The sequence below is a fragment of the Aethalodelphis obliquidens genome, unplaced genomic scaffold, assembly GCF_003676395.1.
Source record: "Aethalodelphis obliquidens isolate GAN/ISIS:26980383/991018 unplaced genomic scaffold, ASM367639v1 scaffold3, whole genome shotgun sequence".
Taxonomy (NCBI): Eukaryota; Metazoa; Chordata; class Mammalia; order Artiodactyla; family Delphinidae; genus Aethalodelphis; species Aethalodelphis obliquidens.
The window spans coordinates 41,544,258-41,564,375 of record NW_020837947.1 but is presented as its reverse complement, the minus strand read 5'-3'; the positions used below and the strand labels follow the sequence as shown (position 1 = coordinate 41,564,375).

General features: G+C 37.4%; 1 protein-coding gene across 1 annotated transcript in view; it reads right to left on the bottom strand.

Annotated features, from left to right (window-relative positions):
* CEP85L (centrosomal protein 85L) overlaps positions 1 to 20,118 on the bottom strand; it is a 155,652-nt gene that overhangs the window by 45,065 nt on the left and 90,469 nt on the right. The window contains exon 5 of the mRNA XM_027087762.1: positions 12,732 to 12,849. Within this exon, the coding sequence (XP_026943563.1) occupies positions 12,732 to 12,849 (118 nt within the window). The remainder of the gene's footprint in view (positions 1 to 12,731; positions 12,850 to 20,118) is intronic.

The window sequence follows — 20,118 nt, the reverse complement described above, 5'->3', positions numbered from 1 at the left end:
TCTTGTGAGAGCACCAGAATCACAACTAACTGCTGAACAATCATCTACAGGAGGACACTGGAACTCACCAAAAAAGATAGCCCACATTCAAAGACATGGGAGAAGCCACAATGACACGGTAGGAGGGGCGCAATCACAATAAAATCAAATCCCGTAACTGCTGGGTAGGTGACTCACAAACTGGAGAACATTATACCACAGAAGTCTGCCCACTGGAGTGAAGGTTCTGAGCCCCATGTCAGGCTTCCCAACCTGGGGGTCCGGCAATGGAAGGAGGAATTACTAGAGAATCAGACTTTGAAGGCTAGCGGGATTTGATTACAGGACTTCGACAAGACTGGAGGAAACAGAGACTCCACTCTTGGAGGGCACACACAAAGTAGTGTGCGCATCGGGACCCAGGGGAAGGAGCAGTGACCCCATAGGAGACTGACCCAGACCTATGTGCTAGTGTTGGAGAGTCTCCCGCAGAGGCGGGGGGGTCTCGGAAGTACTCCTTGGCATGAGCCCTCCCAGAGTCGGCCATTAGTCCCACCAAAGAGCCCAGTAGGGCTCCAGTGTTGGGTCGCCTCAGGCCAAACAACCAACAGGGAGGGAACCCAGCCCCACCCATCAGCACACAAGTGGATTAAAGTTTTACTTAGCTCTGCCCACCAGAGCAACAGGCAGCTCTACCAACCACCAGTCCCTCCTATCAGGAAACTTGCACAAGCCTCTTAGATAGCCTCATCCACCAGAGGGCAGACAGCAGAAGCAAGAAGAACTACAAGCCTGCAGCCTGTGCAACAAAAACCACATTCACAGAAAGACAGACAAGAGGAAAAGGCAGAGGGCTATGTCCCAGATGAAGGAACAAGATAAAACCCCAAAAAACAACTAAAGAAGTGGAGATAGGCAACCTTCCAGAAAAAGAATTCAGAATAATGATAGGGAAGATGATCCAGGACCTTGGAAAAAGAATGGAGGCAAAGATCAAGAAGATGCAAGAAATGTTTAACAAAGACCTAGAAGAATTAAAGAAGAAACAAACAGAGATGAACAATACAATAACTGAAATAAAAACTACACTAGAAGGAATCAATAGCAGAATAACTGAGGCAGAAGAACGGATAAGTGACCTGGAAGATAGAATGGTGGAATTCACTGCTGCGGAACAGAATAAAGAAAAAAGAATGAAAACAGCCTAAGAGACCTATGGGACAACATTACACACAACAACATTTGCATTACAGGGGTCCCAGAAGGAGAAGAGAGAGAGAAAGGACCCGAGAAAATATCTGAAGAGATTATAGTCAAAAACTTCTCTAACATGGGAAAGGAAATAGCCACCTAAGTCCAGGAAGCACGGCGAGTCCCATACAGGATAAACCCAAAGAGAAACACACTGAGGCACATAGTAATCACATTGGCAAAAATTAAAGACAAAGAAAAATTATTGAGAGCAGCAAGGGAAAAATGACAAATAACATACAAGAGAGCTCCTGTAAGGTTAACACCTGATTTCTCAGCAGAAACTCTACAAGCCAGAAGGGAGTGCCGTGACATATTTAAAGTGATGAAACGGAAGAACCTACTACCAAGATTACTCTAGCCGGCAAGAATCTCATTCAGACTCGATGGAGAAATTAAAAACTTTACAGACAAGCAAAAGCTAAGAGAATTCAGCACCACCAAACCAGCTCTACAACAAATGCTAAAGGAACTTCTCTAAGTGGGAAACACAAGAGAAGAAAAGGACCAACAAAAACAAACCCAAAACAATTAAGAAAATGGTTATAGGAACATACATATCAATAATGACCTTAAATGTGAAGGGGTTAAATGCTCCAACCAAAAGACACAGGCTTGATGAATGGATACAAAAACAATGGATACAAAAACAAGCATATATATGCTGTCTACAAGAGAACCATTTCAGACCTAGGGACACATACAGACTGAGAGTGAGGGGATGGAAAAACATATTCCATGCATATGGAAATCAAAAGAAAGCTGGAGTAGTAATATTCATATCATATAAAATAGACATTAAAATAAAGAATGTTACAAGAGACAAGGAAGGACACTACACAATGATCAAGGGACCAATCCAAGAGGAAGATATAACAATTGTAAATATTTATGCACCCAACATAGGAGCACCTCAATACATAAGACAAATGCTAACAGCCATAAAAGGGGAAATCGACAGTAACACATTCATAGTAGGGGACTTTAACACCCCACTTTCACCCATGGACAGATCATCCAAAATGAAAATAAATAAGGAAACACAAGCATTAAATGACACATTAAACAAGATGGACTTAATTGATATTTATAGGACATTCCACCCAAAAACAACAGAATACACAGAATTTTTACAAAAACAACAGAATATACAGAATTTTTCTCAAGTGCTCATGGAACATTCTCCAGATAGATCATACCTTGGATCACAAATCTAGCCTTGGTAAATTTAAGAAAATTGAAATCGTATCAAGTATCTTTTCCGACCACAAAGCTATGAGACTAGATATCAATTACAGGAAAACATCTGTAAAAAATACAAACACATGGAAGCTAAACAATACACTACTTAATAACGAAGTGATCACTGAAGAAATCAAAGAGGAAATCAAAAAATACCTAGAAACAAATGACAATGGAGACACGATGACCCAAAACCTATGGGATGCAGCAAAAGCAGTTCTAAGACGGAAGTTTATACCAATACAATCCTACCTTAAGAAACAGGAAGCATTTCAAACAAACAACCTAACCTTGCACCTAAAGCAATTAGAGAAAGACGAACAAAACCCCGCAAATTTAGCAGAATGAAAAAAGTCATAAAAATCAGATCAGAAATAAATGAAAATGAAATGAAGGAAACGATAGCAAAGATCAATAAAACTAAAAGCTGGTTCTTTGAGAAGATAAACAAAATTGATAAACCATTAGCCAGACTTATCAAGAAAAACAGGGAGAAAACTCAAATCAATAGAATTAGAAATGAAAAGGAGAAGTAACAAGTGACACTGCAGAAATACAAAAGATCATGAGAGACTACTACAAGCAACTCTATGCCAATAAAATGGACAACCTGGAAGAAATGGACAAATTCTTAGAAATGCACAACCTGCCGAGACTCAACCAGGAAGAAATAGAAAATATGAACAGACCAATCACAAGCACTGAAATTGAAACTGTGATTAAAAATCTTCCAATAGGGCTTCCCTGGTGGCGCAGTGGTTGGGAGTCCGCCTGCTAATGCACGAGACACAGGTTTGTGCCCCAGTCCGGGAAGATTTCACATGCCGCGGAGCAGCTGGGCCCGTGAGCCATGGCCGCTGGGCCTGCACGTCCGGAGCCTATGCTCCGCAGCTGGAGAGGCCACAACTGTGAGAGGCCCGCGCACTGCAAAAAAAAAACAAAAAAATCTTCCAACAAAAGCCCAGGACCAGATGGCTTCACAGGCGAATTCTATCAAATCACTGAGAGAAGAGCTAATACCTATCCTTCTCAAACTCTTCCAAAATATAGCAGAGGGAGGAACACTCCCAAACTCATTCTATGAGGCCACCATCACCCTGATACCAAAACCAGACAAAGATGTCACAAAGAAAGAAAACAACAGGCCAATATCACTGATGAACACAGATGCAAAAATCCTCAACAAAATACTAGCAAACAGAATCCAACAGCACATTAAAAGGATCACACACCATGATCAAGTGGGGTTTATTCCAGGAATGCAAGGATTCTTCAATATATGCAAATCAATCAACGGGATACACCATATTAACAAACTGAAGGAGAAAAACCATATGATCATCTCAATAGATGCAGAGAAAGCTTTCGACAAAATTCAACGCCCATTTATGATAAAAACCCTCCAGAAAGTAGGCATAGAGGGAACTTTCCTCAACATAATAAAGGCCATACATGACAAATCCACAGCCAATACCATCCTCAATCTTGAAAAACTGAAACCATTTCCACTAAGATCAGGAACAAGACAAGGTTGCCCACTCTCACCACTCTTATTCAACATAGTTTTGGAAGTTCTAGCCACAGCAGTCAGAGAAGAAAAAGATACAAAAGGAATCCAAATTGGAAAAGAAGTAAAGCTGTCACTGTTTGCAGATGACATGATACTATACGTAGAGAATCCTAAAGATGCTACCAGAAAACTACTAGAGCTAATCAATGAATTTGGTAAAGTAGCAGGATACAAAATTAATGCACAGAAATCTCTGGCATTCCTATACACTAATGGTGAAAAGTCCTAAAGTGAAATTAAGAAAACACTCCCATTTAGCACTGCAACAAAAAGAATAAAATATCTAGGAATAAACCTACCTAAGGAGACAAAAGACCTTTGCAGAAGGTATGCAGAAAATTATAAGACACTGATGAAAGAAATTAAAGATGATACAAATAGATGGAGAGATATACCATGTTCTTGGATTGGAAGAATCAACACTGTGAAAATGACTCTACTACCCAAAGCAATCTACAGATTCAATGCAATCCCTATCAAACTACCACTGGCATTTTTTACAGAACTAGAACAAAAACTTCACGGTTTGTATGGAAACACAAAAGACCCTGAACAGCCAAAGCAATCTTGAAAACGAAAAATGGAGTTGGAGGAATCAGGCTCCCTGACTTCAGACTATACTACAAAGCCACAGTAATCAAGACAGTATGGTACTGGCAGAAAGACAGAAATATAGATCAACGGAACAGGATAGAAAGCCCAGAGATTAACCCACGCACAGATGGTCACCTTATCTTTGATAAAGGAGGCAAGAATAAACAGTGGAGAAAAGACAACCTCTTCAATAATTGGTGCTGGGAAAACTGGACGGGTATATGTAAAAGTATGAAATTAGAACACTCCCTAACACCATACACAAAAATAAGCTCAAAATGGATTAAAGACCTAAATGTAAGGCCAGACACTATAAAACTTCTAGAGGAAAACATAGGCAGAACACTGTGACATAAATCACAGCAATATCATTTTTGACCCACCTCCTAGAGTAATGGAAATAAAAACAAAAATAAACAAATGGGACCTAATGAAACTTTAAAGCTTTTGCACAGCAAAGGAAACCATAAACAAGACCAAAAGACAACCCTCAGAATGGGAGAAAATATTTGCAAATGAAGCAACTGACAAAGGATTAATCTCCAAAATTTACAAGCAGCTCATGCAGCTCAATAACAAAAACCAAACAACCCAATCCAAAAATGGGCAGAAGACCTACATAGACATTTCTCCAAAGAACATATATAGATTGCCAACAAACACATGAAAGAATGCTCAACGTTATTAATCATTAGAGAAATGCAAATCAAAACTACAATGAAATGAGATATCATCTCACACTGGTCAGAATGGCCATCATCAAAAAATCGAGAAACAATAAATGCTGGAGAGGGTGTGGAGAAAAGGGAACACTCTTGCACTGTTGATGGGAATGTAAATTGATACAGCCACTATGGAGAACAGTATGGAGGTTCCTTAAAAAACTACAAATAGAACTACCATACGACCCAGCAATCCCACTACTGGGCACATACCCTGAGAAAACCATAATTCACAAAGAGTCATGTACCAATATGTTCGTTGCAGCTCTATTTACAATAGCCAGGACATGAATCAACCTAATTGTCATCAACAGATAAATGGATAAAGAAGATGTGGCACATATATACAATGGAATATTACTCAGCAATAAAAAGAAATGAAATTGAGTTATTCATAGTGAGGTAGATGGACCTGGAGTCTGTCATACAAGTGAAGTAAGTCAGAAGGAGAAAAACAAATACTGTATGTTAACACATATATATGGAATCTAAGAAAAAAAAAATGTCATGAAGAGCCTAGGGGTAGGACGGGAATAAAGACACAGACCTACTAGAGCATGGACTTGAGGATATGGGGAGGGGGAAGGGTAAGTTGTGACAAAGTGAGAGAGTGGCATGGACATATATACACTACCAAACGTAGGGTGGACAGCTAGTGGGAAGCAGCCGCATGGCACAGGGAGATCACCTAGGTGGTTTGTGACCACCTAGAGGGGTGGGATAGGGAGGGTGGGAGGGAGGGAGACGCAAGAGGGAAGAGATATGGGAACATATGTATATGTATAACTGATTCACTTTGTTGTAAAGCAGAAACTAACACACCATTGTAAAGCAATTATACTCCAATAAAGATGTTTTAAAAAAAACAAAAACAAACTTGGTTGGTGGGAATGTAAATTGGTGTGGCCACTACAGAAAACAATACGAAGGCTCCTCAAAAAAATAAAAGACAAATCTACCATGTGATCCAGCAATTCCATCTCTGGGCATATACCCAAAGGAAATGAAAACAGGATTTCTACAAGATACATGCATCCCCCCCCCCATGGTTATCGCAGCATTATTCACAACAGCCAAGGTATGGAAACAGCCCAATGCCCATCAACAGATGAATCGACAATAGATGTAACACACAATGGAATATTACTCAGCCACGAGAAAGGATGATATCTTCCATTTGAGACAATATGGGTAGACCTTGAGCACATTATTCTAAGTGAGATAAATCAGAGAAAGGCAAGTATTGTATGATACCATTTATATGTGGAATCTAAAAAAGTTAAACCTGTAAAAAACATAAGAGTACCTCCTTACCAGGGATGGGCGGTGGGGAGCTCCCACAGGGGATAAGAGTGATGGTGTTTAAGCGTAAAACTTTAACAAGTAGTAAATATGCCATAAAAACCTAATGCACAGTGTAATGAATACAGACAATTATATCGTACTATATATGTTATGTAATGTGATAAATACCACTACAATAGCAATCATATTACATACAAATGTAACAAAGTAACACGCCACACACCTTAAACTTACACCATATTACATGTCAAATCTGTTCAATGAAAAAGTGAAGAAAAATAACACTATTCACATGCCAAAATAATTCCTTCACTAAAGAAAATTTTATTATCTTATTAGTTGTTTCTCCTAAACTTTTGCTGTTTTATCCATTCTCTGTATCAATCTCCTGGAAAAATGTTTGTCTTATATATTTATCATATCATTTAGTACTTAGGGTTTTCCTTGTATTTCCTTTTATTAATTGTACTTTTCTTTTAAAATGAATTTCTCAACAATATTTTAATTCCCCACATAATTTAAAATTCTTCTAATATTTTTAGCAGCCCATTTTCCTTACCTTTCCAGATATTTCTATCTGTCCTTGCAGACTGACTTAGAGAGCCCTCTTCTGGCCTGATGCTGTGTCAAAAAACATTTTCTTCAGCTTGCAAATAATGTAAGTTTTAAATGCTTTTGGTAATATAATAATAATTGTATAATTCAAGTAAAACCTTTATTCAGAATAATAAAGTTATAAGGAGAAACTGCATGGTTCTATTAAAATACCCTTATCAAAGCAACTTATACTACTTAAGTAGTATAGAAATACCACTTTCGAATAACTGTACACTATTAATCTCAGTATGACAGAGCCTTGGTATCATGTGATGGAACTTGAAGATGAAGCCACATAATAACAAGGTATTTGATACACTAGTAACTGAAGTATGATAAACAAGCTGGAATCTCTGTTAAGTGCCTCTGCCTCAAAGAAGTCTGATAGTTATTTGGTCTTTAATATGTCCCGATTTTAATATAACAATGCCTTTAATAAAACTACAAGTTTGAAAATATAATGGCGGAAAGAATTCCACTTAAATTGATTTTTTTTAATTCTAGGAATAAAGATGTTAATGAAAGTGACCAAACAGAAGTACATACCACCATTAAGTAACTTGCCAATAGTTTTTCTTCTTTTTGTAAATAAACAAGCCAATTATAAAGTTTACATAGAAATATATAAAAACAAATATTAAGGACAATTCTTAAAAACAGTAATAATTTGAGAAAGTAGTCCTTCCGGCCACATAAATTTTGTTATGAGGCGTCATAGACCCTGTCTGTGTTCCCATTAGACTGTACTCTCAAGGACAAAACCAATCTCATTCACATTTCTATTCCTAGCACCTAGACAATGCCTAATCTGTAGGAATCATAATAAATTTTAAAGGATTGGGTAAATGTGTTTACCTATATGGTCTCTCCCTTTATAGTTTGAGATTCATGAAGGCAGGAACTATTTTTCACTTTTGTGACCTCAGAATTTAGCACAGTGGATGTTTAATAATTGTTTGTTAAATGGGTTCATTTCCAAAATGGTTTATTTATAAAATACTCATCAGAATTAGAGAGACTTCATGGTAGAAAAAAATAGATAAAGGAAAAGAATATGATATAAATAGAATGAAAATATTATGACAATTCAGAAAATACATTATCAAATCAAATTATATGTAAAAGAAATTAACTTTTTTCCATTAAAGGGTTCATAAAATCCATAAGCAAAAAAACCAATACAGAAAAAACAAGCAAAAAATACGAAAAAACAATTCACAGAAAAAGAAACATGAATGGGTCTTAAATATATAAAAAGAAGTGCAACATCAGTCTTAGGAGAAATACATGTAGAAAACAAGAAAAAGATCTCAAATCAACAACATAACTTTACAACATAAGGAACTGGAAAAAGAAGAACAAACTAAATCCAAAGCTATCAGAAGGAAGAAAATAAAGATCAGAGCAGAGATAAATGAAATAAAGAATGGAAAAATAATAGAGAAAATAAATGAAACCAAAAGTTGGTTCTTTGAAAAGAACAAAATTAACAAACCTTTTGCTAGATGGCCTAAGAAAAAAAGAAGACTCAAATTACTAAAGTCAGAAATTTAAATGGAGACAATAGCAATTCTATCAAAAAAAGGATTATAAAAGAGTAGTATAAAGAATTAACTGTTCAACAAATTGGAAAAACTGGATGTTCTTTTTTTTTTTTTTTCAGTATGTGGGCCTCTCACTGTTGTGGCCTCTCCTGTTGCGGAGCACAGTCTCCGGACACACAGGCTCAACGGCCATGGCTCACGGGCCCAGCCACTCCACGGCATGTGGGATCTTCCCGGACCGGGCACGAACCCGTGTCCCCTGCATCAGCAGGCGGACTCTCAACCACTGAGCCACCAGGGAAGCCCGCGGAAAAACTAGATGAAATGGCGAATTCCTAGAAGCAAAACCTACTAACACTAAATCATGAAGAAGTAGAAAATCTGAGTAGACCTACAACTAGTAAGGAGATTGAATCAGTAATCAAAAATCTCCAAACAAACAAAAGCCCTAGCCCTGAACCTGATGGCTTCACTGGCAAATTCTACCAAACATTTAAAGAAGAACTAATATCTATCTTTCTCAAACTTTTCGAAAAACTGGAAGAGGATGGAACACTTGTTAACCCATTCTGAGGTCAGCATTATTCTGATACCAAAGCCAGATGAAGACACTACACGAAAACTACAGACCAACAACCCTTTTGAACACTGATATAAGAATCCTCAACAAAATATTAGCAAACTGAATTTAGCAGTATATAAAAAGGATTATACTCCATGACTAAGTGGGATTTATTCCTGGAATGTAAGGCTGGTTTAACATTCAAAAATCAATCAATGCGGGCTTCCCTGGTGGCACAGTGGTTGAGGGTCCGCCTGCTGATGCAGGGGACACAGGTTCATGCCCCGGTCCGGGAGGATCCCACATGCTGTGGAGCGGCTGCGCCCGTGGGCCATGGCCACTGAGCCTGCACGTCCGGAGCCTGTGCTCTGCAACAGGAGAGGCCGCGGCAGTGAGAGGCCCACGTACCGCAAAAAAAAAAAAAAAAAATCAACCAATGCTATTATACAGCACAAAAAAACAGCAAAAAAAGAAAAACAATCATCTCAACTGAGGCTGAAAAGAGCATGTAGTAAAATGTGACACCCTTTTATGATAAAAACACACAAAAAGCTAGGAAAAGAAGAAAACTACTCAACATAATAAAAGCTATATAGAAAAAACCCATAGGAAACATCATACTCAATGGTGAAAGACTGAGAGCATCTCCTCTAAGATCAGGAAAAAGGATTCCCACTTACAACACTTCTACTGAACAGAGTACTAGAAGTTCTAGCTGGAGCAATTAGGCAAGAAAAAGAAATTAAAGGCATCCAAATTGAAAAGGAAGATGTAAAATCATCACTGTTCACAGATGATATGATCATACACATTCTTTAGCAATAAAGAATGGATTCAGGGACTTCCCTGGTGGCGCAGTGGATAAGACTCCATGCTCCCAATGCAGGCACCCTGGGTTTGATCCCTGGTCAGGGAACTAGATCCCATGTGCATGCTGCAACTAAGAGTTTACATGGCACAACTAAGGAGCCCGCCTGCCGCAACTAAGACCCAGTGCAACCAAATAAATATTTAAAAAAAAAAATGTATCTCCACCCTCCTGGGTTTGAGCTGGAGAAATTAAAAAAAAAAAAAAAAGAATGATTCAGCAAAGTATCAGAATACAAAGTTAATACAGAAAATTTAATTGCATCTCTATACACACTAATAATAAATGATCTGAAGAGGAAATTATGAAAACAATTCCATCTACAATAGTATCAAGAAGAATAAAATACTTAAGATGTAATTTAGCCAAAGAAGTAAAAGAACTGTACAATGAAAACTAAAAAACACTGCTGAAAGAAATTGAAGATGACACAACTAAATGGAAATATAGCCCATGCTCATGGACTGAAAAACTTATATTGTTAAGATGTCAATACTACTCAAAGTGATCTATAGTTTCAAATGCAATCCCTATCAAAATCCCAATAACATATTTTTTGCATAAATAGAAAAACCCACCCTAAAATTCATATAGAATCTCAAGGGACTACAAATAACCAAAACAATCTTGAAAAAGGGGGACAGAGGAGGACTTACACTCTGTGATTTCAAAACTTTCTACAAAGCTACAGTAATCAAAACAGTGTGGTTTTGGCATAAGGAGAGACATATATAGACCGATGGAACAGAATAGAGAACCCAGAAATAAACCCTCACATATATGGTCAAATGACTTTTGACAAGGTACCAAGACAATTCAATGGGGAAAAGATTGTCTTTTCAACAAATGATGCTGGGAAAACTGGATATCCACATGCAAAAAGAATGAAGTTGGACCCTTACCTAACACCATATACAAGAATTAAGTTGTAAGGGATCTAAGACCTAAATGTAAGACCTAAAACTATAAAACTCTTAGAAGAAAATATGTGGCAAAAGCTTCATGACACTGGATTTGGTAATGATTTCTTGGTTACGACACCAAAGACACAGGCAATAAAAGAAAAGTAGACAAATCGGACTTTGTGAAAATTTAAAAATCTCGTGCATGAAAAGACACAAAGGACTATCAACAGAATAAGAAGGCAACCCACAGAATGAGAAAAAATATTTGCAAATCATGTATCTGAGGAAGGATTAATATCCAGAATAGAGAATCTCTAAAACTCAATAAAGAAAAAACCAAAAAGTCCAATTTAAAAATGGGCAAAGGACTTGAATAGACCTTTCTCCAAAGAAGATACAGATGTAGCCAATAAGCACATGAAGATGCTCAACATCATTAACCATTAGGAAAATGCAAATCAAAATTATAATGAGATATCATCAGGTTGGTTACTATCAAAACCCAGAAAATAACAAGTGTTGGTGACAATGTGGAGAAACTAGAACACTTGTACCCTATTGGTGGGAATGCAAAATGGTACCTCCACTGTGGTAAAACAGTGTGACAGTTCCTCAAAAATTTAAACAGAATTACCATATGATCCAGCAATTCCATTTCTGGGTATATACTCAAAAGAAATGAAAGCAGGGTCTCAAAGAGATATTTGTACACCCAAATAAATAATATAAAAAATGTTCATAGCAGCATTATTCACTATAGGTAAAATGTGGATTCAGCCCAAGTGTCCATTGAAAGATGAAGGGAAAAGCAAAATGTGGTATACATAAAATGGGATATTATTCAGCCTTAAAAAGGAAGGAAATTCTGACACATGTTACAACACGGATGAACCTTGAGGATATTATGCTAAGTGAAATATGCTAGTCACAAAAAAGACAAATACTGTATAATTCCACTTAACATGAGATACCTGGAGTAATAAAAATCATAGAGACATGAAGTAGAATAGTAGTTGCCAGGGGTCGGGAAGTGAAATGGTGAGTTACTGTTTAATGAGTACAGCGTTTCACTTTTATAAGATTATGTATAATAGTCCCAAACTAGAAACAACCCACATTTTGACAAGTAGAGACAGGTTGAATAAATTATGCTGTCTCCATAAAATGGGAAATCAAGCAGCTGTAACAGCAAAGGAAAGGGATGCTGCCTATGTAATGATATGAAAATAATCACTGTATTTTATATAATTTTATATAATATTAAGGGAAAGAAGCAAGGTGTTGAATACTGTATTTATTTTGATACTTTTTGTGAAGGTAGGAGGATAAAATACATTTATATGTGTTTGTTGTGATATAAGTCAACTCTGGAAGGCTACACTAGAAACTGTTAATAGTAGCTCCTGTTTGTGTGGGGAAAGGGTGTGAACTGGACAGATGGAAAACAGCACTTGGACATCTTTCACTACACATATAAATATGAACAATGTGAACAGATTATTAACTCCAAAAAATGTCCTAATCTTTCAAGCTTAGTATATAATTTACATGTTTTACTAATAAATCAACTACAAAATCCTTTATAATCTTACCTGCAAACTAGCCACATAAGAATCCTCACAATTTACGTAATGTCCTAACATGGCATGTTGTGCTCGTAATTCATTATCCCTTATTCTTTCATGCAGGTGGGTAATTTGTTGCTTCTGCCTGCAAAACATAAGTTGAGGTACCACATTACAAAAAATATACTTTTCTAAGTGATAATTAAAAGCAGAACTTTCAGTATTCTAATTTGGCATAAGAGTTAAAAGTATGATCAATCTTAAAATTCATAATAGGAAATCTTTTTAAACCACAGTACCATGAGATATGTTAAATACAGAAAAAGTTTATACTGTAGAGTACTTCTGACACTTTAAAGAACATAATCTTTTGTAGAATACTCTTCTTAGATTCGAACAAAGTCATGCTTTGCTCTCTTTCTTCTTGTTGCCTAACATAAAAACTGTTTCAATCTCAGTCTGGAATGTCTTTACCTTAATATTATAATTTCCATTCGTCCAAATTCTGTTCAACACTTAATACCAATTGAAGCTTCTGAAAATTTCATTGTCGGGGTGAGAGGTATTTTTATAAATATCATCTAGCTCAACTGCTGTACTATGCCTGCATCTTATCTACAACATCCAGGTTGCATGGTCTACACATAAACATTACCAACGATGGAGAACTCACATGGTGGCAGATTTGCATCTCTGGATAGCTCTGAAATTTCATTTTAATATAACCTCATGCTGGAACCAGAAACACTGAAGTTCAAGTATTTCCTCAGTGGATCATAGCTTTTTTATTTTTTTTTGCTGTACGCGGGCCTCTCACTGTTGTGGCCTCTCCCGTTGCGGAGCACAGGCTCCGGACGCGCAGGCCCAGAGGCCATGGCTCACGGGCCCAGCCGCTCTGTGGAATGTGGGATCTTCCCGGACCGGGGCACGAACCCATGTCCCTTGCATCGGCAGGCGGACTCTCAACCACTGTGCCACCAGGGAAGCCCCATAGCTTATTTTGATCAAATTATTTAACTTTTGTGAATATGTATCCTTAAACATTTGAAAACCATTATGTGCCAGGCAACATGCTAAGACCTTTATATGTATTATCATTAATCTTCAAAAATGTAATAACAAGTCTCATACTAAGGTTATAAGAGAGTGAGAGCAAAAGAGAGCAAGAGCACGTGCTTTCAAGGAATAATAAGGATACATGTGGGTAAACAAATAGCTTGATGTTTTCCAAAATTACTTACAAAATAACTTTTGGAGCAAGTTCAGACTGCATCAAAGAGCTTATTCTATTCAGAGCTGTTTTTATTTGTTTTTCAGATATGCTATCCTTTATGAACATCCACACAGAAAATATCAAACAGGAAACAGATAGGTTAGGAGAGATTACTCACATGGTACTTTTCAAATAATGTAAAACTTTACAAAGAAAACTAAACTTCCTCTTCCAGCCAAGATGGAGTAACAGGAACCAGTTTTGCCCTTCCCCTTGACATAATTACAAAATGGAACAAAATACAGGTAAGAAAGACTCTTAAGACACTGGACAACAGGCAATCACCGTGACTTCTGGGAGGTGGACAACAAATTCTATGAGTCCTAAGATTGCCAGAGATTAGCGTTTTAAGCCTTAGCCTCTGAACAGGGAAAGTGACCTCTCTGAGTTGAAAAAACAAAGCTGGTAATCTGGAGAAACCAAGGCAGCTAGAGTTCACAGCGCAGAGCCACCCTTGAGTATTCAGTTGAGTGTTAACTAACGAATGCGTGAACAAACTACTTTAAGTGGGGAGGGGGCGTTATGGGGTGGGGGTGGGGGATATGTTAGCCAAAAAGATTAGAAGAAACAGTGCCTGAGGCTCACATCGGGCCCGGAATTGTGCCTGTTCCCAAATGCCAAAACTTCATAATTTACAGGGTATCAGTTAGCAGCAATTTCCAACTGAGGGCAATTTGGGGCTCAGAACAAAGTGCAAGAATACAAAAATAACGGCTTCCCTGGTGGTGCTGTGGTTAAGAATCCGTCTGCCAATGCAGGGGACACGGGTTCGAGCCCTGGTCCAGGAAGATCCCACATGCCGCGGAGCAACTAAGCCCATGTGCCACAACTACGGAAGCTGCGCTCTACAGCCCGCACGCCACAACCACTGAGCCCGAGTGCCGCAACTACTGAAGCCCGCACACCTAGAGCCCATGCTCCACAACAAGAGAAGCCACCGCAATGAGAAGCCCGTGCACCGCAACAAAGAGTAGCCCCCGCTCGCCACAACTAGAGAAAGCCCGTGTGCAGCAACAAGACCCAATGCAGCCAAAAATAAAAATCAACAAAATAAATAAATTAAAAAAAAAGAATACAAAAATATGTAACATCCAAAACAAGCTAAAATTCATAATGCCTGGCATCTCAAAGAAGCAGGAAAATATGACCCACAATAAGGTGAACAGCCAATCAACTGAAAGTGAGCTAGAACTGACACAAATGACAGAATTAATAGTGAAGGACACGAAATCAATTATTGTAACTATTTTCATATGTTCAAGAAACTAGAAGAAAGACATAATATGTTAAGCAGAGACATGGAAGACATAAATATTATCCTGAATGGGATTAGGGCAGATTAGAATTTGCAGAAGAAAAAATTAGGGAATTTGAAGACATATCAATAGAAATGATCCAAAAAGAAACAGAAAAAATAGACAAATAGATGAAACAAAACAAACAAAACAAAAACTCAGAGAATCAATGAGTTGTGGATTTCTTTAAAAGGCCAAATATATGTGTAATTAGAATCCCTATAGGGGAGGTGAGGGGAGGAGGAATGAGCAAGAAAAAGTATTTGTAGAAAACTGGCCAAATTTTTTCCAAATCTGCTGAGAATGACACACCCACAGATCCAAGAAGACCAAAGAACCCAAAGCGCAAATAACAAAAAGAAAACTAAACCAAGGAACATCCTAATCAAATGACTTAAAATCAGTGATAAAGAGAAAATCCTAAGAGTAGTCAGAGGAAGAACGGTAAATGCGTTAAGGGAGTATAGCCTGAAAATACTCCCAAAGTATATTAAAAGGATGCTTTTACATTTAAAGGCAGACCTTGGAGATATTGCAGGTTTGGTTCCAGACCGTGGCAATAAACAATATTGCAAGAAAGCCAGTCACACGAATTTTTTGGTTTCCCAGTGCATATAAAAGTTATATTTACATTATAGTGTAATCTATTGCATAATAATATGTCTAAAAAAATGTCTGTACCTTAATTTTAAAATATTTTATTACTAAAACATGCTATCATTTGAGCCTTCAGCAATGTATATGTCTCTCATTTAATTACATGTGGAAGTAAAATCACATTATAATTTTGCTAGGTAAACTTAAAACCAGTGGTGGATTCTTTGGTATAGTGTGGATTTTTTTTTAATGGAATTCATATTAAATGTCCTTCTAACTCATCTGCTTTAGAAGCTAGGACTTATCATATTTCTAAAGCAAGGCCTAAGTGTACATATCATGGTTATTAAAAGTTATTAAAATTCCAACTTCACAGATATGATCAATTAACATATGACAGTTTGCTCATAGCAATTTGCAGAACATCTTTTACTTTGAGACGGACCCCATAATGCAAGAGTCATATTTATTCTCCGTAAGTGTTGAAGTAAGATTTGGTTATTTTTATCAGCTTATCTGAGTATTTAAATACAGTTTCAATAGTTTGTTTCCATCTATTTTGGTTGTTTACACCTAAGTATATAGCTTTATAAAATCAATTTCTGAATCTATTTTGTTTCAAGGCCAACTGCTACACTGTGTGAAATTTGATTCTGACACTAAACACCTTAAGTTAGCATCAGACTCCACAGCTTTAAGGGCATGATCCCCAAAAAGAAAGCCTCACTTCAGATGCCAGACTCAAGTGGGATCCCCAGACCATCCACACTTCTAACCAAATGGCTACAAATCTGGAGAGTTCCCAGAGTTTTTATTATAGAATTTCATTGTGTGGGCAAGATTGATTAAATCACTGAACTCAATCTCCAGCCTCCTCCTCTCCCTGGAGGTTGGACTGGCTCAAAAGTCCCAACCCTCTGATCACAGGGTTGGTCTCTATGGTAAATAGCTGAAGCTGCTATCCAGGGCCCAAGAATCACCTCATTAGCATAAATGCAGGTGTGTTCCAGGGCTCATGAATAAAAAAGACATTCTAAAGATTTACAGTCTCCTTTCCAAGAACCAGAAGCAATGGCTAGTCAGATTCTCTATTGTTGGACAAGATCTTTAGAAGATTTGTAGATACTATATTGTAAATTGCAAGTAATGACAAAATGAGAATTCTCCTCTATACTGCCAGTATCATTTACTAATAGCATTAACTCAGCCATCACCACAGAGGGTATAGGGTTTCCTCTCTGAATCTGGCTCCAGTGCACTGACTTACCCCTATATTTTATCTGTTCAATTCAGCAGCACAAGCTATGCAATTTCTAAGTGTAAATCATCATATGAACTACTAGTATCAGCAACAGCCTAGGTTAACCAACAACCTTAACCTCTTTTTCATTAAAATGAGGCTATTTGCTCTGCATGAATATTTAGTGAGTACCTACTATGAGTAATAAAATGTACATGAAACTGTCTCTTCTGTGAAGAGATCCAAGTCGACTGAGGAAAGACAAGCACGTAAACATAACTATTACATATACAAAACATGTATAATGTGGCTACTATTTGCTGATGGGCACTATGCATCAGACAGTATTAGTGCTTTTTACATACATTTATTCATTTAATCCTCATGCTGTACAACTAGGTGGGAGAGGAGAGTTGCCTAGAAGAGTGATCTTCAAAAACCTCATTTTTTGCTTAAGTGGTGAAACTCCTTGTACCCAGGCAGATGAGAAGATCAATATGCAAAAGGTCAAGTACCCTATTCAGAATTACCTAAATGGTTAGTGTCAAATATAAAGCATTAGAAACCAGGTTTCTTCCTTTTTTTTCTGAGTTGTTTTTGAAATTAACCTATTTGCTTTTTCTCACAAGATGGGGAACATTTAAGAAGTTTCTTTTTCTTTTTAATTAAAAAAAATTTTTTACTTTATATTGGAGTATAGTTGATTAACAATGTTATGTTAGTTTCAGGTGTACAGCAAAGTGATTCAGTTGTACATATACATGTATCTATTCATTTTCAAATTCTTTTTCCATTTACGTTATTACAGAATACTGAGCAGAATTACCTGTGCTATACAGTAGGTCCTTGTTATCTATTTTAAATATAGCAGTGTGTACATGTCAATCCCAAACTCCCAATCTATCCCTCCCCACACCCGACTCTTCCCCACTGGTAACCATAAGAAGAACAGTTTCTATAGCAGTTATTTTTCCTTAACATTTATCTGTTTTGACCTAATTATCCAAAATCTACGAAAGCTATATGCATTGCAAAAAAAACCCCACGTTTTTCTCATGCAATCATGAATAACTTGATATTTTCAGGAATAATATCCAGCATACAATTTTTAGTTAAGTGACTTAAAAGGTATCATCACCCACACTGTATTCCAAAGTAGAAAAGTTCAGCATCTTTACTCTCAGTTCCATCCAGGAAGAAACTAAATCCTGTCAATTCTGTCTCTGAAATAGTCTCTGCATGTGTTATCACCATTTTAAAGGCCATTAGTCTAATCTGGTTCCTGGAAAAAAGATATACTATAATTTTGTTCTAATTTTCATCACTATATGTGTTATAAAGATCTTTATATATGAATATTTTTACCTTTTTTTTTTTTTTTTGCGGTACGCGGGCCTCTCACTGCTGTGGCCTCTCCCATTGCGGAGCACAGGCTCCGGACACGCAGGCTCAGCGGCCATGGCTCACGGGCCCAGCCACTCCGCGGCATGTGGGATCTTCCCGGACCGGGGCACAAACCCGTGTCCCCTGCATCGGCAGGTGGACTCCCAACCACTGCGCCACCAGGGAAGCCCGAACATTTTTACTTTTAAATTCTGGTCATGTTGCTTTAGAAACAGGAGTTGCTACTTTTTCTTCCTCTGTTTTATATAATATCAAATGCATTAATCATCAAAAACTTTATAATAAGCATGTAAAATATCAAAGATTATTTAAGACACTGGGTGTGGTAGATTGTTTACAAAAACATCCACAAGTATTCCCTTCCCTGTATTACTCATACTCCTTTTTGATGTGATTTTGCTGTTCCTACTGTCCCCAGGTGAAGTCTCCTGGCCTTGTGACCAATAAGAACATAGTGGAAGTGATTTTTTTTTTTTTAAGCAGACTTGATTTTTTAGAGAAGTTTTAGGTTCACAGAGAAATTAAACTAAGGGTACAGAGATTCTCCATAGGGACTTTGTGCCAGTTCTGAGCCTAAGCTCCAAGAGAACGTGTGTGCTTCATTTTCTCTTTGAACTTCACCCTATGAACAAACCCTGGTTAGCATACTGGAGGATGACAGACCCCCATGGAGCATAAGGACCATCCAGATAAGGCTAGCCTAGGCCAGCCAACTCCTACTTGACAATGTGGCTACCATAGATCCATAAATGAGACTAGATAAAGAATCGGCCAAAAATGGGCAGAAGACCTAAACAGACAATTCTCCAAAGAAGACATACAGATGGCCAAAAGATACATGAAAAGATGCTCAACGCTGCTAATCATTAGAGAAATGCAAATCAAAACTACAATGAGATACCACCTCAGACCAGTCAGAATGGCCATTATCAAAAAGTCTACAAATAATAAATGCTGGAAAGGGTGTGGAGAAAAGGGAACCCTCCTACACTGTTGGTGGGCATGTAAATTGGTACAGTCACCATGGATAACAGTATGAAGGTTCCTTAAAAAACTAAAAATAGAGAGCTACCTATGATCCTGCAATCCTATCCTGGGTATATATCCAGAGAAAACCATAACCTGAAAAGACACATGCACCCCGATGTTCACTGCAGCACTATTTACAACAGCCAAGACACGGAAACAACCTAAATGCCCATTGACAGATGAATGGATAAAGAAGATGTGGTACATATATACCATGGAATATTACTCAGCCATAAAAAAGAACGAAATAATGACATCTGCAGCAACATGGATGGACCTAGAGATTATTATACGAAGTGAAGTAAGTCAGACAAAGACAAATATAATATGATATCACTTACATGTGGAATCTAAAAAAAATAATACAAATGAACTTATTTACAGAACAGAAACAGACTCACAGACATAGAAAACAAACCTATGGCTACCAAAGGGGAAAGATGGGGGAAAGGGATAAATTAGAAACTTGGTTGAGTAAATACACACACTACTATACATAAAATAGATAAACAACAAGAACCTACTGTATAGCACAGAGAATTATACTCAATATTTTATAATAACCTATATGGAAAA